A 24,096-nucleotide genomic window follows, 5' to 3' on the forward strand; every position below is an offset into this window, starting at 1 on the left:
GCAGAGTCCTCTCCAGGCCCTCAGTCCATCCTTCAGCTCACCTCAGCCACTTCAGCACTGTATGGTTTGAAGGATTATAAGCCCTCTGGCTCTGGCTAGAGGGTTGAGATCTGTGCACAGCCAAGCCCAGGGCCTGGATGTTGACCTTGTGTCATGCCGTCTGGCCAGAGCGGCCCCTCTCGTGCAGTGTGCATGGGCTTTCCTGTGAGGGTTTCTAGTTTTGGACCACTGGAAGTGAAGATTTGTTAGCGCACACTCCAGCTTCCTATAGAATAGGGCTCAAGCAAGGCCTGAGAATATCACAAGCTGCCCACACAGAATGAGAAAGGGAAAAAGGGGTGGGGGGGGCTTGACCCTGGAATTCATTCTTGGCTGTACTCTGAAGCTCCTGATGATCCTTTCTCACCAAAACCTGGACCTGCCCTTCCCTCTCTCCCTTCTCCCAGCTTCTCTAATTTTGCTTCAGCTTGACCTCAGGAGCTAAGATACCTTTGTTCTCGAGCAAAAGATTCTGGAAGATGGAGTTGTCTTACACACACATGACCCTGACCTGAGGATGCTCCTTAGTTGAGACAAGCACACAGTCTAAGCAACAATTATTAGCCATTATAACAAGACTGCTCCCAGGGAGGAAAAGCCAGGCAAGTACCAGCAGGTGGTTATTGTTTGGGCCTAGTGAACAGAGCCTGAACCAAGAGAGCAGGAAAGGCAAAGTGGCCAAGGTATTGGGCTGGTCTCGGGGCTAGAGCTGGGGGCTTGTTTATTGCAGGGCAGGTGTCTGCAGCTCCTTTCTGGGTGCTACATTGGAAAAGGGAGTGGCATGACAAATCGGCTGTCCAGGTTTGAAAATAGGATTCCACAAGCTGGGAAACAATTTGCTCTGCCCCTTCAGAGAGAGAGAGGTGAACACAGAACCTCTGCAGTTCTCTCTAGTGACCAAGAAGCCAGTGAGGTTTAGTGAGAGGCTCTGTGACCCACCAAAGCTGGGGCTGTAGCCTTGGCTGGTATCAGAGTATCCAGCAGTCCATGCTCTGTGAAGGAACTCACAGGCTTATCCCTCTTAGGGGGAACTAGCAGGAAACCATGGCCCGAACTTACCAGCAGTAGAGGTGCTGGAGGGAACAGAAAAAAGAACACCAAAAGAATCCCAATAAGTCAACTGTGGGGGCAGAAGCAAAGGCCCCAGGTCTTAGAATGTAAAAAGCCAGCTATGGTATGTCTGTGGGTGCAAAAGAGGAGTGCTCTGCAGGAAATGCTGTTGTGCTAAGTGAGAAGAGGGAGAAATCTGGGAAAGTCCTGATATGACAAAGGAGAAGCTGAAAGAAGGCAGAAGTTCAGCTCAGTAGCTACTACTGGGGGCTGAAGGGTGGTTTGGGTCAATCTTTAGAGGAGACCCTCTAGGGAGAGTCCTCGGGAGGGTCCTCTCAAGGTAAGGTAACAGAGGGTGAGACCTGGATCCCAGCAGGAGACGGGGTGTTTCTGGCCTCTGGTGACAACACATTTGTACTGCGTTTCATTCTCACAACAGCTGTGAGAGGGATCTTTACTGTCCCCATTTCACAGATGAAAAAACAAAACCCTTCGGACTGTTAAGTCACTAATGCAAGGAAACACCACCTTTTCACTGGAAAAGCCAGGCTGTAACTTCACACCACCTGATTCCAAACCTGTCTGTACCAGAAGCCCACTCAGGACACCCTCTCTCCTTTTTCTGCCTTCCTCCACGACCCTCTTCCTGTCCATCTTCTTTGCCTTCTATGAGTAGCCAACTAAGGCCCTGGGACCAGGTTCCCGCCATTAGTTACCTGATACCCAGGCGATAGGTCCATCCGGAGGTGCACAGTCCGCATGGACACGGGGGCTTCGCGGAAGGGGAAGGGGACAGACGAGTCAGTGTAGGATTTAGGGCGGGGCGGGCCCAAGCCTGGGAGTCGCGACTCCAGCACCTCGGAGAGCGCCTGCTGGGCGGGGCTGGGGCGGGGCGCACGAGCCCCCGGCCGGGACCCGGGGACGCGCGCGGGGGCGCTCGCGCCAGCCCCGAGAGCGGCGCGCGGTCCGGAGCCGCGCCCAGCCCTGCGCAGGTGCGCCCGCGCGCCTCCCCAGCCAGAGCCCCGCTCTCGCCGCGCTCCCGCCTCCTTCCCCTCTGCCACTGCTGCCTCCGCGCCGCGCTCCGTCCGGATGGCCAGGGCTGTGCCGGAGAATGGCGGAACGAGAGAGCGGCGGCCTGGGCGGGGGGACTGCATCCCCGCCTGCCGCCTCTCCGTTTCTGGGGCTGCACATCGCATCGCCGCCCAATTTCAGGTGAGGATCGACCGCCGCTGCGCCCCGCCCTTCAGCCCGGGCTAATCTGCCCGGCCCTTCTCCCCCAACCTCGTCCCCACCACACACACCCCAGGCCCTGGAACAAGAGGGCGTCGTGGGGTTGTGGCCTCTTTCCTGGACGGGGCCCCCAGAATCCTGCTCAGTCTCAAGTCCAGAATGATAGCCGCTGCATATCCATGGTGCAGTGCCCTCCGCCATTCCATATCCTAAGCTAGGAGATTCTGAGCTGGAATAGTTGGAGGGGGCTATGGCGGGGCCTGGGTCTAGACTGAGATCCCAGAGGAAGCAGACAGAGGGGGGATTTGCCTGTGCACAATCCGAAGGGCTCTGAATAGAGATGGGAACAGACTGGGGTGCTCCACGGGTGCCAGTTTCTTGGGGCAGCCAACAACCTTGGTGCTGGAAGGAGGGAGTCGTGGGCCACTCCCCAAGCCCTGCCTGGCTAGAGAGGTCTAATTCTCAGGCCTGGCATGGCCAGGTCCCCTCTGTGGATTTGAGAAAGTACCGACCTGGTCAGGTGAGCAGGTGCAGAAGACAGCCTCCACCGCTAGATCCTCGGCTTGGCTGTGGGTCAGGGAGTCTGGTTTGGGTGACCCAGGAGTAGTCAGGTACATTGGGAGGGGAGGGGGCCATGCTGGGGTTCCCTTCCTGATCCAAGCTTCCTTTCCCCTTTCCCTGATTCCTGTCTGGTGTTAGAGAGGTGGATTTCAGGGAAGTGGCCAGTGGGTTGTGGGGGAAGGGATGGGTGGTCCTCCTGCATAATGGGGCCCCAGCTGGAGAGGAGGAAGAGAAGGATGTAACTGCTCTAGAGCCTAGGAGAAGGAAGCCTAGACATACCCCATTGTTTCTCCATCTAATGAGCCGGTGCCTTCCCCTCTCCTGGGGCCCCCACCCAGCCAGGCCCCAGCTGGGCTCTGGCACCAACCCCTGTTCTGATCAAGGGGTTGCTGACTCCCTGGCCCTCAGGTGGGCAGGAACCCCTGGGGACTTCTAATGGTATCATCAGGACTAGAAACCTCCCCGGAGGCCCTGAGCTGAGCTGGAAGACCAGAGCGAGGAAGCCAAGCCTGAAGGTTCAGGAACTGGGGCCTTGGTGGTTAATGCCTCAGAGCAACAAGGCTGAAGGCCAAGACAGACCTAACCTGACGTGACACATGCTGCCTCCATGCAAACACTGCCTTCCTCAGAGGAGGCCCCTGTGCAGAGGAAGACCACGGAGTTCCGACGACCCTGAGTTCGAGTCCTAGATCCACCATGTCTAGCCACCTGACCTGAGCAGGTTTTTGTCCTCTCTGGGTCCCACCTGGTAGGTGAGCTAATTAATATTGATTCCTTAATGCACATCAAGTCAGCGCTCAACTAGTGTCAGCCCTCTGTGCTAGCAGACATTTATATAAGCTCATTACGGTTCCAAACATTCCCACTGCTGACTCACTTAACCCTCATAACCACCCTAGGTCATTGGTCTGACCATTATGTAGAAGAGGAGGTTGAGATTGAGGAAGGCAGTGGAGTGGATTGCTTGAGGATCCCAAGGAAGTCAGAGCCCAGGGCTGGGCTGGAACTTAGGTCTGTGCATGCTCAGTCCACTTTACCTCCAGGCCCTGCTTCTGGCCCAAAGGACAGCTTTGCCTCCCCTGGCTGCTTCCTGACCCCCAGGTGACAGGGCTTTCCATCCTGCCCTGCCCCTGGCAGGTGGATGCCAGCCAGTGAGGGTGTTCAGCCCTGGGCCTGGTGGGCAAGGGTGGCATTCTGCCAAGGCTGAGGCATGGGCCAGCCCTCCAGGACACCGTGGCCTGGCTGCAGAGACTAGGCCAGCACGTGGGAATAATAAGGTCAGTATCTCTGGCCCCACATGGCCTGCCCAGCAGCCCCTGCTGCCCTTTCCCTTGTACCACCTCTTATGCCCTTGACCCCAGCTCGCTTTAATCCTGCGTGGTTACTGCTATCTCATGGCTCTTTTGTGGGGCTTTGGATCCAACTGGACTGGGTTTGAGTCCTGGCTCAGCCTTAGCTGTGTGCCCCAAGACCAGGCACCTGCTCAGGGCAGTCCTGACTTGGATAAGATAAGTTGTTAAGTGTTTCAGAGCTGAGGAGAGCTGCATTCCTGCAGGGCTGTTCATGATGATGATGGTGGTGATGATAGTGGTGGTGGTGATGATGTGTGCCCCCAGCACTACTGTCAGCTTCCAGAAGGAATAAGGGGTCAATACCTAAACTTTGGTGTGCTCACAGTGCCCAGCACATAGTAAGTGCTTGGCAATGCCTTATTGGTCGATTATTCAGTTAAGGATAAAATTGGATGCTGTCCTCCTAGAGTACAGAGCCTAACAGTGCACAGGGTTAGAGAATGACGGTGGTAAACCACTGACACTTGGGAGATGCACACTTTGCCCCCCACCACTGTAAGCATTTTCTGTACAAGAACGTTTAGTCCTCACCAGAACCCTATTATCATAAAGAGGCAAAAAGAGGGTAGGTAAGTAGCAGAGCTGGGGTTTGAATGTAGGCAATCTAATTTCAGAGCCACCTGCAGCCCTGGGGGAGAGTTTGCGGAGGAGCGAGCATGATGCCACCTGGCAGGGTGGCGAGCATTTGTTTGTTGGTAGTTGGTTTAAATAAATGGTTTTATTTTCTGGTCATAGAAACGCTACAACCAGTTATTAGTAGTTACCTCTCGATCTGGTATGGGAGCAGGGAATTTCACTTATTTTACATGCTTCTGGATCATTTTATTTCTCCAACAAGCATAGGCTGATTCTGTAACTTAACAAAATAATAAAATAAAATTTAAAATTAAAGTGACACACATGTTCTTTATAAGGAAAATTCTAGAAAAGAGAATTTAGAAACTTATTCAATAGATATATTGAGCTGGGTGGGTGGAGCCAAAGGGAGGACAGTGGGACAGTCCACGTGGGAGGGACAAAGGATGGAAAGTAGAGGGAGCAGCCTGCCATGTGTATGGAAGGGGAGTCATGGATTACAGAGACCTTAGAAATTGGCTCATCCAAACCGACTCTCTCCCCTTTAACTTAGGAGACAAGAGAGGGTGTGTGGCTTCCTTGAGAACACACAGCAAGTCACTGGCAGAGCTGGGACAGAATCCAGGCCTCATGATTCTGTGTTAGTGGTTTTCCTTCCTCACACTGCCTCAGGAATGAGAGGCAAAGCCACTGAGAGATGCAGAGACTCCTTACTTGCCTCGTCACAAGGGTGTACACACTTGGCTGTTTCTTCATTCACTCAGCAGATACTTGCACTTTACTGGGTTCACTGGAGAGACACTCCAGACATGGTACAGCGTGTGGCCATCATGCAGGTGACAGTGTAGAGGGGAGACAGACAGACAAGGCCTTACCAAACAGGCTGATAAGTATAATGGTGACTCAGCTCAGAGGCCTGGGGGAATCCAGGCTCAGCAGGTCAAAAAAGGCTCATCTCAGCTCAGACCTGGTAGGTGATTAGGGAGCAGCATGGAGACTAGAGAGGGAGGGGATGGGCGGGGGTGCAGCAGCCTGGTGGGAGTGAGACTGGGGCACGCCAGAGCCCGAGGCCTGTTCACTGACAAGCAGTGGGAACCAGCCAGCGTTTAGGCAGGAACAGCATCTGATTGCTCTCTTGGGAAGGTCACTCTGACTGATAGATTGAGTGTGGGCAGGGGGCTGGGAGACCACTGGGAGCCGCCACGCTGGATGTGAAGAGAAGGAGGGGTGGGAGAGCATGTGCCTGCAAGGAAGGTTAGCCCACTTGGTGAGGGACCTGGTAAGGGGAGGGCAGGCCGGAATCTGGGATGATGCTGGGCCCCTAGGGGAGGGGTGCCCTATGAGAGATGAGAGGCAGGCAGGGAGGTGACATTATTAAGATACCTGCTGAATTTGAGGTTGGTGATTACTGGGGGACCCAATTTGAGGATTCAAACAGGCAGTTGGTTTGGGGTCTGGGACTCACTGTTAGAATTGGGCTAGAGTGAGAGACCCTGAGAGTCTCCATTTAGAGAGCGACATGGCCACTGAAGCCTCAGAGAGAATCTTGCTGGCCAGGAGACAGAGAGTGAGGCAGGAGGCCTGTGACCAGGCTGCAAACTCCAGCTCCATGACCTGTTCAGCTAGCCATGTTCCCATGGCAGGAAGGCTGGTGGAGAAGCTATTGCTTCAGAGCCAGCCCACCACCTGCCATGTGGGAGCAGAGATTTGCCTCACACAGCCTGGACATGGTGAAGGCAGGATATCAACCAGTTATTGATGTCAGAACCTTAAAGTTGGTCTCTGGATTCTTGGGAATGGGCCACAACCCAATTTTGGCCTGGGACCCCAGTGAATCCCACAAACTGGGTCCCTGCCACCATCCACCCCCCAGGATTCTTACCCATTCTAGGATGCCATCTCTGCCCCCTAGCACTACGCTAGTGTAGCTGGGGGCCTTGCCCACTCCAGCACTAGAGATGCATGTGGTGTGGTCACAGGGCTCTTGGGGTTGCAGCCAACCAGCACTTCCTCTGGTAGACGTCTCTTTAGTGCCTGTGGCATGTAGGGTCTTGGCTTTGTGCACAGATCAGAGCAGAGATGGGGAACTGGTGCCAGTTGGAGCATGGTGGCCCCCATACCTGGGAGACATGGCTCTGTGAGAGGGCGGGCAGCCCCAGAACCAGGCTGGAAGCCGGGCCTAGGGTGGTGTGACCCCATACAGAACGTTTGTCACGGGGAGCAGAAAAGAAAAGATATCCCCAGATCCCATCACATCTCACAACCATTTCCATGGTAGCATCTCTTCCTGTGAAACCATAAGGTTGTAATTTGTTTTTGTGCATTACATTGGCTGCCATTTTCCATGTTCATGCACAGACTTTATGCCTGCATAATGTTCCATCCACTGGATGACCGTGGCTTCGCCAGCTCCCTGGTGCTGAGCTGTTGGCTGTTTTCACTCGTTTGCTGTTATAAGAAATACATATCCTTGTGTGTAAAGGTTTTTCCACATGTGGGACTGTTTTCTCATGGCAGTTTCCCAAAAGCCAGATCACCAGATCCCAGAGTGCTTGCTGCCTATCAGTAGCCAAGGGTTTCAACAGGTCAGACACACTATAAACCCAAGTAGGGGTTGTCCTCTGGGACTTGTTTCCTGGGCTGGATTCAGTTTTTCACTACATATGTCTCCAGTGTGGATTTGGTCAGGAAGAGAATTCCAGGCCAGAGGAACAAACCCAGTCTGCTCCCAGAGTCCCCCCACAGCTGGGGGGGTATGGAGAGAGGGTTCTGAGGGTGAGGTTGGGCCTGGCTGGCCCCCACTTCATGTTTCAGTCAGGGCCACCTTCCCAGGGGCTTACACATCCTACCCAGGCTCTGAAGTAGGTGGGGACACAGGAAGCTGGGCTGAAAGGGGAACTGGCCTTGATATGTCCAAGGGGAGAGTCTAGACGGACCCAGAGGCCCCAGTGGCTCATTCACTGAGAAGCACATGCAGGTGCCCATGAGGCACCACACATTGTTCATCAAGAGAGACATGGTCCCACCCTCGTGCACCAGCTGCCTCTGAGCAGAGGCAAAAGTTTGAAATGTTAGTAATCCAGAACTACCAGTAAGAGTGGCCAGGAGAGCCAGTAGCGGGCTGTTTGGCTTACTCAGGGAGGTCAGAGGAACCTCCCTTCATTGCAGGAACCGGCAAGGCGGGAGCCTACAGAGTTGAGGGGTGGGATGTGGGGGCTGGGGGCGAGGTACAGGCTGGAAGGGAGGGGAAGTTGTGCTGAGTCTTTAGGCCACAGGTGAGAATTTTGGCCCCTTTTCCTAAGAGCTAGGGGAAGCTGTCAGAGGATTCCAAGCTGGGGAGGGTTACAAGACCAGATTGGATGTCAAATGTCAGTTTGTTAAATGTCAAATGGCTGCTCAGTGGAGAATGGCTGGTAGGGGAACCAGAGGGAAATGGAGAACCTGTTCAGATGAGCAGGCGACCCACAGGTGTCCTGAGGCCCCACTGGGAGCCAGCTCTGCGCTCAGCATTCCCAGGGGGACAGAGAGATGGGCTGGATATTAGGACCATAGGTGCTCTCTGTTGCCAGAGGGGTCCGTGAGGCACCATGTCCAGGACTCAAGGTCACTTGGCTGGCATCCTTACCTCACTCCAGTGGAGCCAGGAATGGCCTCTGGGCAGTCAAACACTTGACTCAGGTTTGGCCTGGCTCAGCTAAATTCTCGGCACTTTACCACTACCCGTTACTTTGCACACACTTCTAACTCAGCCTATTACTGGGTTGAAATAGCAAATTAGAAAGTGTGAGGGCTGCTATGAGTGGACCAAAGGCAACAGGGAGGCGTGACTGCACATGCCAAGGGAAAAGGCCACAGAATAAACATCAGAACACAAATGGCATGTTTGTTCATTTAGGAGAGCTCAGCTCAGGAGCGAGTGGGAAGCAGAGAGGATGGTGTGTTCAGAATGCAATGCAGAGACTAGCTTGACCAGAAGAAAGGACTGGGGGCCTTGAATATAAAGAGACTCCAAAGGTCAGGGAGGTCTTGAGAGACCAAAATCTTACACATTTTCCAAATGTGAATATGGATGAGACCCCTGGAATTGGCTCACCTGAATGGGCAGCAGGTCCCATGGATCGGCAGTGGCTGCTTCCAAGGGAAGCTGCTGAGGTCTCCAGGTCTGGAAGCGAGGGATGCTGACCTGCGACCCGACCATTTGGAAGCTTGTCCTGTTCAGCTTGAGGTGGCATTGTGGTGGTGGTGGTGGGTGATCAGCTTGAGCAGTAGGGAACCTCCCTCTCTCTCTTCCTCCCCACAGTTACCTTCCTTGAGCCTGGAGAGACCAAGGGTCTTCCTGGCTTTCCTTCCACAAAATGTCTCCCAGGACTTTGGCTGGGAGGCCCAGAACATCTGATGCCTGGAGAAGCCAGAGGAAAAGGTGGGAGGTGGGGGGCGAGGACGGGCATGGGGTGACTTTCAAAGGGAATTCCTTGTACAGTCTATCCCCTTGATCTTGATTGTGACCTCTCAACAGCATTTTGGGGTTCATAAACACTCCACTCTGTTAATCCCCACTAGCACCCCTGAAATGGGTGGGCAGGTATAGGTGGCTTCATTTTATATGTGGGGAAACTAGACCTATGACACCTTTTATCTGAGCCTTAGTGCTCCTCATCTGTAAAATGGGCAAAATAAAACCCTCTCCCAAGGTTGTAGTGATTCAGAGAGATACAGAGCATAAAGGAGATTGGCAGCCAGGGCATGGCAGCTGCTCAGGAGATGGAGCAGCTGACCCTCATAAGCACAGGAGTCAGGATTTGATCTCAGGCCTTCTGCTGCCAAGCCTGATTTGGTAGCTGTTCCACCTTTCTGCCTTGCTTATGAGAAAAAAATCAGAGGAGAAGCTGTTCCCTTAACCCCCAAGTCCCCAGAGCCAGGCTTGAGTGCAGGCTTGTGAGCCCCAGCCCATGCTGGCCCCCAGATCTGCTGTCCCAGGAAGCAGGATATCAAGTGATATTGAGGGTACAGCCAAGAAGCCCCCAGCCCACACCCAAGTCAGACCTGGCTGACCTGGCCTGAACACTTTGGTTTGAAAGGAGGAGGTGGAGGCTCAGAATGCCCTTTGACAGCATCTTGTGGGCATGTGCTGAGTGCCCAGTGTGTGCAGGATGGCCCGCTAGCCCCGTCTTCCAGAAGCATATGGTCCAGACAGAGCGGGGAGGGAGGCGGCCTGTATTCTTCATCCATGGGGTACATCCACCTTTGAAGCAGCCAGTGTGGGGGCGTGTCTGATGGAGACGTGGTTCTTTGTGCTCCACCACACTGCCTTGAGTCCACACATGGCGACACCACCACAAGTGAGGCGATTACAGGTGACCAGGGAGTATTGCCAAGAGGGCTGTGAGGCACTGGTGCAGGGGGCCAGGAGGGCTTCCCGGAAGAGCAGGCTTGCCTGGGCCTTTTTCTAGCAAGCGCAGGTTGAGAGCCTGCCTGTGCTCCACCCAAGCCCTGGGCTAGATGCTGCGGAGGCAGGTGTGGGAGGCACAATCAACCGCACATGCAGTTGAAGATCTTGAATGCCAGGCCAAGGGGTCAGCTGCTGACAGGGAGCCCTGGAGGATTTTGAGTGGGGGACAGAAGGGTAGTATCCTAGGCAGCATTGCCTGGTAGTGATGCATGGGATAGAGTGGTACAGGCATGGGAAAACTGAGGCAGGCAGGCCAGTTGGGTAGTCTGGGACTGCAGAGGCAGGCTGGACCAGTGCTGGGCAGTGAGGAGGAAAAACAGATATGTGCAGGGGTGACTGGCAGAGCAGAAGCATCAGAGGGCACCTCTTGGTCAAATGTAGCTCCCTGATGCTGGCTGGGTCCCAGGGGTGCCTCCTCTGTGACTGTCCAGGCAGCTGGTGTGCGATGGCCATTTTACTTAGTACCAGCCACTGTGTTCTCACGTCTGTGCTGGCCAGAGGTGCTGAGCTGCTCTGGCCTCTCGCCTGGGCCGTCCTCCCCACTTCCACCCCCCCAACACCCCCACCGCAGTCCTGGGAACCTACCACCCTGGTTATCCAGGTGAGAAGAAGCCTTAAAGAGCTCTCTGTCCCTGCAGCCCCCTTGGCCTGGCCAGAATCCCTCTCTGCCATTCCCTCCAGGAGCCTTCCAGCTTCTGTGTGTGTGTGTCCTTAGTGACAGGAAGCTCCTTATCTCCCAGCCCACTCTTCCAGTCCTGCTCCAAGTCCTGGCTGTGGAGCCTCCTGTGCCCATAGGCACTTCTGGGTGCTGAAGGATGGAGCCCTTGAGAGGAGGCAGGATCTGTCAAAAACCCAGGGGGGGCAATAGAAGCAGCCTGAACCCAGCCAACGCTGTCTGGACATGGCCTGGGTCACAGAAGCTTCCTGGATGAGGTTCAGGGAATAAGCATGCCCCTGTGGATGAGACATCCATTTGTGGAGAAATTTGGAAGCCCTCCCATGTCACCACTAGGCAGCCTGAGTGTGGTGCTGGCCCTTTAAAACAGATCAGGGGCTGGCTTCTGGGGCGAAACATCCCAGGTTTCTGCCATCTGCTTACAAAGCCTGAGACAGGAAGGGGGGCCGTCCCAGCCCTGACTGGGGCATCGGAAGGGCAGGTGGAGCCAGTGGCATTGACTGCAGTAATCTGAACCTGAGGGGGAGGCAGCTACGACAGCGCCAGAGCTACTGGCCAGGAAGAAGCTGCCTGCCGCTGAGGGCTGGACCCGGGAGAGCTGGGGTTGGGGCAGGTCGGCAGTCACTGCCTTCTCTCCTGGCCCATCTATATTTAATGAGCTCCTTCGGCTTCTGCAGTAGACAGGACGCAGAAAGGCAGGCCTGGGCAGTGAAGGCCCAAGGCCCCAGCCCTGCCCTGAGCCCAGGCCCCCCATCCTTCTGGGCATGAGAAGGTGGACCTGGGGCCCCGTAGCCCCTCAGCTGGGCAGGGTTCTCCATGCAGCTGGTGCTGAAGATGGATTCGAGCCCAGACAATGACAGCTGGTTGGAGGATCAGTGGGAGCGCTGGTAGGGAATGTGGAGTCTGGCTGGGGGAGCTGTTGGGGCAGCTCCGGTGAGCTCTGGGCTTCTATGTAGTCTGGTGGCAGTGAGAGGTGGGGGTGTGGGCCTCCTAAGTTCCCCAGGGGGCTGGATCACCACCTCTCCTTGGTGACCTTGGACTAGTGGGTCTCCCTTGCTCTATGCCTCAATCTCCTGGTCTTATTTTGGAAAAAGCTCAGAATTCTCCCCAATCTCTCCAGCAGAATTCTCCCAAATGTCCCACTCACACCGAACAGGACAGGTGGAGTCCCCAGGGCTGGAGGCGAGCAGGTGCAGGGGGCAGGCAGGCAGACACAGCAATAGCTGGCACAGCCCTGTGCTCTGGGGTGGGGCCACATGGGTGGCCTGCGAAGAAAGGGTTCTAGTACTGGCAGTTAGAATTACAGCGCTGAAGTGCTTTGGTCTGCCTCCTGAGCTCATGACATCCCAGCCTGAGGCTACCCCTGACCCCATCCACACAGCCTCCTATTCAGGGTCTGTAGGCTGGGCCAGGCAGTTTTGGGTTAAAGAGGTGAGATCAAGAACACAGAATGGGGGCATAGTCTGTCCTGGAATGGGCTGAAACTACCCACATCTGCTTGCTCCCAAGCCTCAAGAGGCATTGGTCTTCCTGGGCTGGGACATGGCTCACTCCTCTGAGGCTGGGGAGGGCCTCTGCCAGCACCTTGGGTTTTATTGCTGCAGGAATTACGCAAGGAGGCCTCCCCCAACCCACCACCTCCACCTCCACCCACTCCAACATCACTTGGAGTCTCTTCTCAACTTTGTGTTCTCTGTGGATGAACTGGCCATGGTACCTGCCTTGACCTGGGAAGCATTTCTCTGGCAGAGCTGATGCTCTGACCTGCTGGGCCTTCTAGGCACTACCTCCTGGTTGGCAATAGGATGAACAGCTCCCAGCTGGGAGGAGCCTCCCATCCCACCACTACCCCGGGAGGGGGTATGGTGGCATGAGTCCAATTCCTGCCTGTTATTTACCCCTTGCGTTGGTGCTGGTGGACCCTAAGTCTCATTCTTTAGGAGCTCTGATCTGCTTTTGAGGGGCTGCCCCTTGGAAGAAGTACTAGGGAGATATCAATGGGCTGAGCAGTCCCCCTGTGTTGTAACTTTGGCTTTCTGTCCCTACCAGGCTCACCCATGACATCAGCCTGGAGGAGTTTGAGGATGAAGACCTCTCAGAGATCACCGATGAGTGTGGCATCAGCCTGCAGTGCAAAGAAACCCTGTCCTTACGGGTAAGAGCTGGCTCCCAGGAATCCCTAAGGCAGGATGGGTAGGGACAGGAGTGAGGGCATCCCCATATCTACAAAGGGGCTTTCAGGGGCTATAGGGAAGCCACATTAAGTGAAATAACATGCAGGAAACGTGCAGGAAGTACAATGCTTGGCACATCTTGGGTGCTAGATCTCAATTTTTTTTTTTTCGGCTAGGGGCTAAGTCTGGAAGCAACTCCCTCAACCTCCCACAAGAAGGAAGAGCGGGGGTGGGGTAGGGGGGAGGTCTTGAGAGCTAGGATAGTAGCAGTTAGGGCCAAAGTTAAGGGATGGCTCAGAACTACCCTAAATCCTTTCAAGAGCAGCCTTGGCAGAGGGCAAGAGGCAGAGCAGGGTGGAGTCTGCTGGAGTATGCGGGGCTTTGGGGCAGGAACAAGAGCCAAGGCACTCCCTCAGCTGCCACTGCCCCAGACCAAGCCTGACATCTCCTCTGGCCCACAGTCCTGAAGATCCCTCTGCAGGGTTAATAGCATCACTGCTGCTCTGGGCTCCCTGGCTTGGTCATGCGACAGATGCCCCCTCTATCCCTAAAGTTCTGAATCTTGCTAAGAGGTCCTTAGCATATGGGAGCCTGAGGTAGACAGGGGTCCCCAATGTCTTCAGGACAGGAAGAAGGGGCCACTAGCCAGGAAATGGAAGGTAAAGCACATGTTTAGGTTGCTAAGCCCAGAGCTTCACTCAGGCCCCAGGAGGGTGTGTGGCCAAAGTAGGCACAGTATTAGGAGAATGGATAGCAAAGGAGAGCTACATTGTGAGTTGGGATCATGTGCCTGTCTCTGTGTTGACCTCCTGTTGGCCCCAGAGATTCTGTAAGCTCTGCCAGGCAAGAGGAAACCAATACCTTAGACCCCAAACCCCACCCTCTGGCAAAGCCAGGAAGGGAAGGAAGCAGAGGCTATTTATTCTGGACTTGGGAGATGGTCCCAGGACCCTAACATGGTCTGTAAGGTCACGCACCTGTCGGGATAACCACACTGCCCTCCCTAGCAACATGAACAAGCAGGCCTTGGAGAGAGTGGTCTCTGCACCCAGGCAGTTCTAGCTACAAGTGTCCCCTGATTCGCCTTAGACAAGCTCCAGGGGGCTTTCACACACTCTTGCCTGTGAGTCCTCGCCTTTCTGGGAAGCTGGAAGACAGTTAACTGGTGAGAGAATTGGAGGTACAGGGGATCCATCCAAGATGCCAGGGAGTTAGTGGCAGAGATGGAACTAGAACAGGACTCTGATTATTAAGGTGAGGCTGGCCTGAGGGAAAATCTCAGGTAGAAGGGGTCTCGGCCTGTGGACACAGGAAGGTGGGTGATCCCACTACCTCATCCAGGTGCCCCCCACCCCACCTGCCGCTCCCACCATCCTGTTCAGCCATACCCAGGTTCTCCTGTGCGCACTGTGCCCCTCCTGTAATCCCTCGCCTGGCTGAGGCTGTTTTCCTAGTCTTTCTCACAGACCCCTTCAACACAAATCTACCCCCAGACCAATCAATCCCTTGTGGGGCCCCAACTCCTTGGCGACCCTGCGTCCCCATGGCAACAGCGGTGACCTCACTCTGGGCTCGGCTTACAAACCGGGGTTAGGTCACCGGCCATTACCAAGGGAACGGGAGGGTGCAAAGAGTCTGGAATGGGGAACCGTGGGGAAGGGAGAGGTGTGCATTGTGAAAGACACGGACTGAAGTCGGTAGGAGGTGGTCTCGCGCATCCTCCTGGAGGGCGGGCGTGCGGGCGTGGCCCTCTCGCTGGGCCCCTACCCCGTTCCCTGTCTACCCCTCCCCCGTTTGGGGGCGTGGAATGGACTCGCCCGAGAGGTGGGCGGTGCGCGGTGGCTTAGGCCCCGCCCCGCCCCCGCCCCCTGACACCCCTCCGTCCGCGCCGCTCAGCCCCCGCGCGCCGGACTCCTGTCTGGGGGAGGTGGCGGCGCCGGGAGCCGGCTACAGGCAGAGATGCTGCAGATGGACCTGATCGACGCGGCGGGGGACACTCCCGGCGCCGAGGACGACGAGGAGGATCGCGCGGCGCAGCGGCTGGTACCGGGGCGGCCCGAAGCCGAGCACCGCCAGGAGCCCGCTCCGCGCAGCCAGAGCCAGGGCCCGGGCGGCGGGGACACTTACCGGCCCAAGCGGCCCACCACGCTCAACCTCTTTCCGCAGGTGCCGCGGTCTCAGGTGAGGTGCGAGCAGGTTGGGGCGGGGTTTGGGGGGCGGTGCCCTAGGCCTGGGCCCGGGAGGTGTAAGGAGTGCCAAGCGCCTCAAGGCCCGGGCCGGGCGGCAGGGTGGGAACGAGAGGGGCTGCGGGGGAGGGACGTACCTGTCCTGCGTTGGGAGGTCTCCGGCTTGATGAGACTTCAAAAGGCTTCCTAAGAAGGAGGTCCCTGGGGAGGTGGTCTCGGAGGGCAGGTAGGATCTGTCCTAAGGGAGAGTGGCCCGGTGGAGTTGGCCTGGGTTTGCAGGCCTGAGAAGGGGTTGAAGGAGTGAAGGGACTGAGAGGGACAGCGGAGGGACCCGGGTAAGGAGACGCAAGAGATGAAGAGAACCGGCCTTTGAGAGTTTGCAAGTGTGTGGAGGTTGGGTCCTCAGGCTGTGGCAAGATCTCCCCTTTTGGGTATGGGGTTCCGGGTGAAGGTGAGGTAGAAGCAGGGCCTGGAGACAAGATGTCTGAAGTGGTCGGCATGGGGGAAGGTCAGGGAAATTGTGAAGAGTTGGGGATGGAGTGCAGAAGCAGCAGCCAATTTTAAATGTGGGCAGCTGGGAATTCCCAAAAGGCAGGGAAGAGAAACAGGAGGTGGGGCTGCTTGGCTAAGTTAGGGGCCTTGGGCTCTTGGGCTAGGTGGCTGGATGCCGAGGGTTGAATAAGGTGAAGGAGAGCAGGCTGTGGTCCTTTGTCTTCAGGCCCGATCAGGAGAGAGACTGAGGAAGCAGCTCAGGGAGGTGGTTGGTGGAGGGTGCAGGGGCTGCAGGGAAAGCACTGGTGCTTTTCCCAGGATCCTCTGGGGTGCATTTTGGCAGCCAGACTCATGAATGTGAGGGCCTCTGTGGTGTTTCCAGGGGAGGGGGCCTAAGTTTTGTGTAGGGCCTTATATATAAGCATTGTGGAGAGGAATCCTGGTGGGTGGGGGCTAAGAACATCGATGGGCAGCCCAGAGATCCAGGGAAGAGGGCTGCTGACAATATATCTGTCATTCCTCAGTCATGTGCTCTTGGGGAGTGGGGGAACCATGTTATGGGATTCATCATTCACATGTTTCATCCCAGTCCCCAGGCCAGTTGCTGGGGAGATCCTTCCTCAGGCTCTACTAGTGTCTTTGCCTATAGCCTCCCGAGAGCCAGAGAATTTGGGCTGGAAGTGAACATCTTTCATGTAAACCCTCAGTGCTTGGGACTGGTTGTCTGGCTATGTCCCCAGACTGTTAGGGCTTCTGTTCCTCCCCTACTCACCGCACACACTGACCATTACCACTTTCACTGAAGCTGATAAGAGGATCTCCGTAAGTGTTGACCAGCTTTCCTGAGCCAGGAGGAAAGGCTGTCTGCAGCCAGCAGCCTGGCTAGGAGGGCTGTGTCTTGCTACCACTCCTGTCTGCTCCAGAGGAGGGTTAGGGGTGAGGCCCTTGGCAAGCACTGGGGAGGATGCAGCAAATGGCCTAGGGATGGCCTCATGGGGGCAGGGCCAGGGCCTCCCTGTGCTGGGCACTGTTGACTGGTTCTGTCACAAGAGCCTTTTGTTCCCTGCACAGGACACATTGAATAATAATTCTCTGGGCAAGAAGCACAGTTGGCAGGATCGGGTGTCTCGATCATCCTCACCTTTGAAGACAGGTAAGTCAGGACTTTTTCCCTTATGGACCTTCATGTGCCCACAGTCCCCACTGCAGAGAGCAAACCTAACAGTCTCCAGCTTGCTGGGCAGAGGTAAACTGCCTGTCCCACAGCCCTGGGCGGGCCCATCTGAGGTCACTTGTAGCATGAGAGGACTCACCCCAGAGCCCGCCATGGACCTGTTGCCCCAGGGAGGCTTTGTCATAGTTTCTGTATCCACATGCTGAGTAGAGGGAGCAGGCAGGTAGCCTGGGAGTCAAAGGTAAGGGCACCTGCCTTCAGCACTGAACTGCCCACTCTCCAGTAGAGCAGACACCTCCACATGAACACATCTGCCTGAGCGATGAGCTGCCACCCCAGAGCAGCCCTGCTCCCACCAAGGACCGAGGCACCTCCACAGACAGCCCTTGCCGCCGCAGTGCTGCCACCCAGATGGCACCTCCCAGTAGCCCCCCAGCTGCCCCACCTAGTGGCCGGACCCATTTGCATCGAGACCGCATCCACTACCAGGCAGACGTGCGGCTGGAGGCCACTGAGGAGATCTACCTGACACCTGTGCAGAGGCCTCCAGACCCCACAGAGCCCACCTCCGCCTTCCTGCCACCAGCTGAGAGCCGGATGTCTGTCAGTTCTGATCCAGACCCTGCCGCCTACCCCTCAACAGCAGGGCGGCCACACCCCTCCATCAGTGAGGAAGACGAGGGCTTCGACTGCTTGTCTTCCCCTGAGCGAGCTGAGCCACCAGGTGGAGGATGGCGGGGGAGCCTTGGGGAGCTGCCGCCACCTCCACGGGCCTCACTGAGCTCTGACACCAGCGCCCTGTCCTATGACTCAGTCAAGTATACGCTGGTGGTGGATGAGCACGCACAGCTGGAGCTGGTGAGCCTGCGGCCATGCTTTGGAGACTACAGTGATGAGAGTGACTCTGCCACCGTCTATGATAACTGCGCCTCTGCCTCCTCGCCCTATGAGTCGGCCATTGGAGAGGAATATGAGGAGGCCCCCCGGCCGCGGCCCCCAGCCTGCCTCTCAGAGGACTCCACACCTGATGAACCTGATGTCCACTTCTCCAGGAAGTTTCTGAATGTCTTCATGAGTGGCCACTCTCGCTCCTCCAGTGAGTCCACAGTGGGGAGCTGTGGGGGGCCCAGGTGGGGAGAGCCAATATGAGGATGTTCCAGAGAGGTTGGCCTCAGGCCCATGCTGTTCAAAGTGTTAGGACTGAGGGCTGGGGCCACCCTCCTCCAGCCCGTGCCCTTCAACTCTAGGTGCAGAGTCCTTCGGCCTCTTCTCCTGTGTCATCAATGGGGAGGAGCAGGAGCAGACCCACCGGGCCATATTCAGGTAAGAGCACAGGGTCTGGGGGACTGGGCAGCAGCTGGGACCACCCCCTCCTTGCTTCTACCATCAGTGCATGGCCTAAACACAACCCCCACCCTCCAGCCTCCACCACTGGCATGCATTCATTCACTCAGCCCCAGGGTTACAGTGCCTACCTTCTAAGAACTCAGAGTACGGTGACAGAGTGGATGGTTTCAAAGCAGTGTGGCCTTTGCTGTGCTGCTGGAGCCCAAGACTGAGCACCTAACCTGGCCAGGGGCAGAAGCCTTGAAAGACACCCAGCAGAGATGATCCTGACCACACACAAACCCACATTGCACCTTCCTCCCTTGGCCCTGGAGTTCCTTGATGGCAGATGTGTGCCTCATTAACATCGGTCTCCTCCAGAAGCTAGCATTGTGACAGTCACTCAGGATGCTTTGCAAATGTTTATTGAACCAACGTTGCTTATATATCTCACCATTGCCAGAGCAGGGTGGGTAGTGGATGGATGGCCTGGCTGGAGAGGCCCTGGTGATGAATTCCTCACTCGCTCTTGCTGGGAACAGGTTTGTGCCTCGACATGAAGATGAACTTGAGCTGGAGGTGGACGACCCTGTGCTGGTGGAGCTGCAGGCGGAGGACTACTGGTATGAGGCCTACAATATGCGCACAGGTGCCCGGGGCATCTTTCCTGCCTACTACGCCATTGAGGTCACCAAGGAGCCTGAACATATGGCAGGTAGCGTTCCTTCCCTGCTACCTGGTGCCACCTGCCCCAAGTGAACATATGCTCCAGATTCAGCCACTTGGGGAGGGGGCCAAGCAGAGGTAACATTAGGTCCATTTCACAACTGAGAAAAATGAGGCCAAACCATGTTAGGAAATCTGTGGATTGTGGCCCCCTCTGATGGCTCTGCCTTCTCACTTCCTGCTTGCTTTCCAGCCCTGATCAAAAACAGCGACTGGGTAGACCTGTTCCGGGTGAAGTTCCTGGGCTCAGTCCAGGTTCCCTATCACAAGGGCAATGACGTCCTCTGTGCTGCTATGCAAAAGGTACTGCTCCCTGCTCACTTTGGATGGAGCAGCCCAGTCCCTGTCTTCTCCTGGGGAGATGGACATCCAGATCTTGACATCCCATCTCTTACCCACAGATTGCCACCACCCGCCGGCTCACCGTGCACTTTAACCCACCATCCACCTGTGTCCTGGAGATCAGTGTCCGGGGTGTGAAGATAGGTGTCAAGGCTGATGACTCCCAGGAGGCCAAGGTGAATGCCCCAGGCATAGCCCCTGACTCTCCCACCAGATCTCCCAACTTGTGTCCCTCTGTAGACTGAAAACCACCTTTTTCTGTTTTCCCTCCTGTAGGGGAATAAATGTAGCCACTTTTTCCAGTTAAAAAACATCTCTTTCTGTGGATACCATCCAAAGAACAACAAGTAAGTGGGATGGGACAGAGGTGGAAGCATGGAGGGGCAGTCTGGGGCCCTTGTGGCAGGGTGTTATGGCAGGATCTGGGTCCTGTCCTGCCCATAGCAGGCTACTGTCCCCACGCCCAACAGGTACTTTGGATTCATCACCAAGCACCCCGCTGACCACCGGTTTGCCTGCCACGTCTTTGTGTCTGAAGAATCCACTAAAGCCCTGGCAGAGTCTGTGGGGTATGTATGTGTGTGTATCCTACCAAGCACCTGGCCTGGGAACAAGCCCCAGCCTCAGACCATGGAGCACACGTCTCATGCTACCCATCATTCTCTGGGGCTTTCCTACAGCTGTGCACACTGCTCTGTGGTCTGGAGATAGACCTGGGTGGTCTTAAGGAGTGGCTTTCAAACTTACCGGCTGCTAGTTGAAATCTTACTCAGTAAACACAGTTTGTAGAGACTGGAGCTGAGCAGCTCTGGCTGAGAGAACTGGAGCCCCTGAACCCAAGGTTTGAAAACTGTGGGTAGAGACTCCGTTTCTCCCCAGTCATCCGTGTGTCTGCCTACCTCCTAGGAGAGCATTTCAGCAATTCTACAAGCAGTTTGTGGAGTACACCTGCCCCACAGAAGACATCTACCTGGAGTAGTAGCGCTGACCACCTGCTCCATCCCTGGGACCCTCAGCCAGTGCCAGGACAACTGGCTGCTCACAAGAAGTGTTACCACTTGAGGAGGGGCGCCAGTCACCACCAGAGGATGGGGATATGGGGGCCTTTGGCCAAGGGTGGGGGAGGGGAGGGGTTATTATAGGGAAAGGCAAATGCAGTTTATTGTAATATATGGGATTAGGTTTGTCTGTGGAGGACACAGAGGGCTGGAAGGGGTCAGGCCTCCTGCCAGGAAAGATGCCCATCTGAGGAGCAGTCCCATCTTGGCCTCACTTCCCTTGCCAGGCCCTCTGGCTCTCTGGCTAATGGCTCCTGCCTTGATGAAGCTCATGCCACCACGCAGTACCCACCCTACCACCTGCCCCCAACTTCCAACCCTGACTGAGGGCCTTGAGCTCAGGTTGAGCCCAGCCACCTCCTGAGGACTTTCTAGTAAGAAACAGCCACAGGTGGGGTGCAGTTCTGCCCAGCTCTGTCACTCGTAGCTTCTGGATGGCTCCCATGCAGGCCCCTGGTAGGCATGGGGTGTCACTGGGGAAGGAGAGCTGCAGCAGGGCAGGCCCCACCCTGGCAGGAAAAGGCGGCTTCTGGACTGGCCCAGGCTAACCAGGGCCTCTTGGCTGCTTTAGCTGTAGCCCTATCTTGGTCACATCACCCCAGCCACAACTATTAAAGTGCCATTTCCTTTCTGGATCGCAATGGGTGTATCTACCTGGATCCCCTCCCATGCCCAGCTTGCTACCATCCCAGAAAACCCAAGCCTTTGCTGCACAGAATAGCTTTATAAGGGGTTCCCATCACAGGTGTGTGTCGTAGAAATACTCAGCCATGTCTGGCCCATCCCGCTTGTGCTGCTGGGCCCTGGAGAGGAGAGGTCGAGACCCCTGTGGCCATGGGTGCTTGGGTCGAACCCCATAGTCTTAAAGAGAGAGGAAGAGGTATGGGTGGGAGAATCTGGTTTTGAATCCACTGAAGTCACCCCTGAATTGATGCTGTTTGGGGATGAGAAGACCCTAAGGCTAGACCTGAGTGCCTTTGCCTGGGGCACATCTCCATTAGATGGGGCCCAGAAGGGGAGGTCAGGGGAGGGGAGGGATGAGAGATACTACCATCCTCCAGACTGGAAAGTGGCTGCAAGAGTTCCAGGGGGGCTGAAAATTCCTCAGGAACAGACTGCTGAGGCCTGTGGGAGACTTTGGGGACTCAGCACTAGCTCCAAAGGCCACTACCAACACCCAAGACAATGGTGCCAGCCTGTCATCCTGGGAAGGGAGAGACAGCACAGCAGACCACCACCCTACCCGCCCCAGGTGGCCCCACTCTTCTGCCTCCAGGAGTTACCTTAGTGGCTGCGGGCGGAGGAGTGTAGCTCCCAGGATGAGGTAGAGGAGGAAGAGGCTCAGCCTGGCCCTAAGATACAGAACCCCCAGCATGGCCAGAACCATCTACTCAGGTCCTTGCGTCTGGCTTCTGCCTGCCCCTCCCCCAGCAGGAGGACGGAACTGGCAGCCTGCTCTGTGGCCACCTCACAAAGGGCATTAGTTCCAGGGCTCAGTGTCAGCACCAACTCCATGGCTAGTCCAGAAGTCTCTGTGCTGAGGTTTCATTTTTGTTTTATTTTACTGGCACTGTAGGCCAACAGGTGCCAAATCTTGTTCTAGTGTCAGTGCCCAAGGATTAAGGGCAGAGACTTTTGAGTCAGATCTCAGTTCAAACCCAACCTTGCCTCTTGCTAGGTTGAACTCTGGGGGCCTCTTTCCTCATCTGTGAGATAAGGTACATGCATAATGTGCTCAAGGTTTGGCATTTAATAGGTCCTCAGCAGAAGTCAGGGTCACGGACTCCTCACCACCCACAGCCTCATCCATTCCCACTCAGCCTCTTCCCCACCTCCTGCCACTACCACCACCCCCTCTCCTGTGACATCTCAATAGTCCCAGGAAGGTCCTGCCAGCTGAAGAGGCGTGGTCTGCTCAAAAGAGCTCACTCTGAAAGACTTCCCCATTTAGCTCCTTGCAGCTTAGAACAGCCTGGCTTGGGCTCCACAGGCCCTGCTGCCACCCGAGGTTAGACAAAAGGATTTCAAGTAAGGTGGCAAAGCCTGGGACCCACACCCCTAGAGTGTAAGCTTTCCAAAGGACAGGAACTGGTTCACTGAAGGATCCCCCAGCACTCAACACCTAGTGGGTGCTCAATAAATGTTTGTTGAACGAATAAATGCAGTGTGACAGTATGCTGGAGACCAGTTTTGGCAGGCCTGAGGCATAGCTGTGGGGCCTTCCATCTGGTTCCTTCCCAGACCCTTGTCAATGCCGTGCAAATCTGTCTCATTTCAGAAACATGCAGGCTCTAAACAAACCCCTGGCACCACCTGAGAACTGTGGGATCAGAACCCCAGGGCTGAGCCTAGGATCTGCACTTCAGAAACCCATTTGCTCCTAAGAACAGACCTACTGGGGTCCAATCCCCCTCCTTTAACTGCTGAGGTGCCCAACCCCAGAGAGGGAAGTCCCTTATTTCCAGCCTCGCTCATGATCGTATGTAACCCCAAGGCTGACAAGTTCTGGCATCTCCTTCAGTCTATAGTCTTTCAACACTGTGCTCTAAGTCCACATGTGGATTTCTCCCTGATCATCTCCCTTTCTCTGTCAACACCACCGACTCCCAAAAACCTGTCTTAGCATCCTCTGTCCCCACCAAGGGTCACCCCTGCTGGGACACTGTCCAACTCCAAACCCTTGTCCTTCAACCTCCTGCCTCCAAGATGCCACTCTCTATCTGTCTATCCACAACCAGACCCAAGGCCTGCCTGGGTTAAACTTCAGCCTCTCCATCCCCACTGCCATTGCCTTACTTCAGCTCTGTCTACTGCTACAAGTCTGCTCTTGCTGTCACTGCTCCCATCCTCCATCTCTGCCCACCACCCCGCACCAAACTTGGATGAGGTTTAAAACAGGCCTTTTGCCCACTGCCTCCCAGAGGCAGGTCCCAGTTTCCTGCCTGGTATGAAATGGCCTGCTTCCTTTGGCCCTAACCTTCCCTCCTAGACTTACCCACTTTGTTCCCATCCCTCTACTCCTGCCCTAGCAATGGCTTCACTCTGCAGTGACGTGCTTATTGTTTTCTATTCACACATGGCCACCTCTACCAGCCTACCCAATAAAAAACTGATGTCTTACCAGTTTAAAAGCCTCCTTGAATGGAGGCTTCCCTGACCAGTGCACCCTCATCAGTCTAGTCAAGCAAGCACCCCTGCTTGCCCACCTGCAACAGAGACTACCTTCGGTATCCACTTTTGCCCACTGCAGGGATGTGCAACATTCACATATTTACACATAGTCTCCACTGGTCAGTGAGAGCACAGCAGCAGGGGACTGTGCATTTCTCGTTTCTTGGCACACGGCATGAGGCAGAGCCACTACAGAGCAAGGGCCCAGGCAATGCTTTTTAGACTCAATTGAAGCCAAGGGCCTCAAGCTGTGATGACCCGAAGATTCCTTGCTGGCCCAGGATCTTCTCAGAGGCACTTGGGCAAAGCAGGAGGCTGCCTCCCAGGCTGGCCCTCTACCCAGGGTGCCCAGGAGTGGATGCTGTGCAGGTGCAGCCCTCTCAGAGCTTCAGGGACCACCCATCTGGCTAGAAATCCTAGCAGAAGAGTGTCTGCTCACAGGGCAAAGGGAGCAGGGACAGAGGTTCAGGAAGGGGAAAAACCAGCCTGAGGGCACCAGATCTAGGGCCCTCTT

The 24,096-nt window shown here is 55.7% G+C and overlaps 2 protein-coding genes across 5 annotated transcripts; one reads left to right on the forward strand and one right to left on the reverse strand.

Annotated features, from left to right (window-relative positions):
• The first annotated feature begins 1,904 nt into the window (after window positions 1-1,904).
• MAPK8IP1 (mitogen-activated protein kinase 8 interacting protein 1) lies at window positions 1,905-22,571 on the forward strand. 4 transcript variants are annotated; one of them, XM_036994122.2, is made up of 12 exons: window positions 1,905-2,301; window positions 12,983-13,088; window positions 15,004-15,288; window positions 16,857-16,938; window positions 17,243-18,055; window positions 18,207-18,282; window positions 18,828-19,000; window positions 19,205-19,314; window positions 19,413-19,529; window positions 19,630-19,700; window positions 19,824-19,922; window positions 20,260-22,571. In XM_036994122.2, exons 1-12 carry the CDS (start codon window positions 2,201-2,203, stop codon window positions 20,330-20,332), a joined length of 2,106 nt encoding a protein of 701 aa, XP_036850017.1. In that variant the 5' UTR covers window positions 1,905-2,200; the 3' UTR covers window positions 20,333-22,571. The 4 variants fall into 4 exon arrangements, with proteins under 4 accessions (XP_036850017.1, XP_073072558.1, XP_073072559.1 ...); XM_073216457.1 differs by having other exon boundaries at window positions 1,907-2,301; window positions 17,246-18,055; XM_073216458.1 differs by having other exon boundaries at window positions 1,914-2,301; window positions 17,774-18,055.
• Window positions 21,140-21,832, reverse strand: FREY1 (Frey regulator of sperm-oocyte fusion 1). Its single transcript, XM_017667127.3, has 3 exons — window positions 21,695-21,832; window positions 21,463-21,536; window positions 21,140-21,272 (listed from the first exon to the last, which is right to left on the reverse strand). The coding sequence occupies exons 1-3, from the start codon at window positions 21,796-21,798 to the stop codon at window positions 21,151-21,153; spliced, it is 300 nt and encodes a 99-aa protein (XP_017522616.1). The 5' UTR covers window positions 21,799-21,832; the 3' UTR covers window positions 21,140-21,150.
• Window positions 22,572-24,096: the final 1,525 nt, after the last annotated feature.

The sequence above is a fragment of the Manis javanica genome, chromosome 11 (genome assembly GCF_040802235.1).
Source record: "Manis javanica isolate MJ-LG chromosome 11, MJ_LKY, whole genome shotgun sequence".
Classification (NCBI taxonomy): Eukaryota; Metazoa; Chordata; class Mammalia; order Pholidota; family Manidae; genus Manis; species Manis javanica.

Coding starts and splice junctions, on each gene's coding strand:
- FREY1 (XM_017667127.3), bottom strand. CDS start 21,798: ATGGTTCTGGCCATGCTGGGGGTTCTGTATCTTAGGGCCAGGCTGAGC. Junction 21,537..21,694: donor CTCCGCCCGCAGCCACTAAG/GTAACTCCTGGA, acceptor AGTCTCCCACAG/GCCTCAGCAGTCTGTTCCTG. Junction 21,273..21,462: donor ACTTTCCAGTCTGGAGGATG/GTAGTATCTCTC, acceptor TCTCTCTTTAAG/ACTATGGGGTTCGACCCAAG.
- MAPK8IP1 (XM_036994122.2), top strand. CDS start 2,201: ATGGCGGAACGAGAGAGCGGCGGCCTGGGCGGGGGGACTGCATCCCCG. Junction 16,939..17,242: donor ATCCTCACCTTTGAAGACAG/GTAAGTCAGGAC, acceptor CCCACTCTCCAG/TAGAGCAGACACCTCCACAT. Junction 19,923..20,259: donor GCCCTGGCAGAGTCTGTGGG/GTATGTATGTGT, acceptor CCTACCTCCTAG/GAGAGCATTTCAGCAATTCT.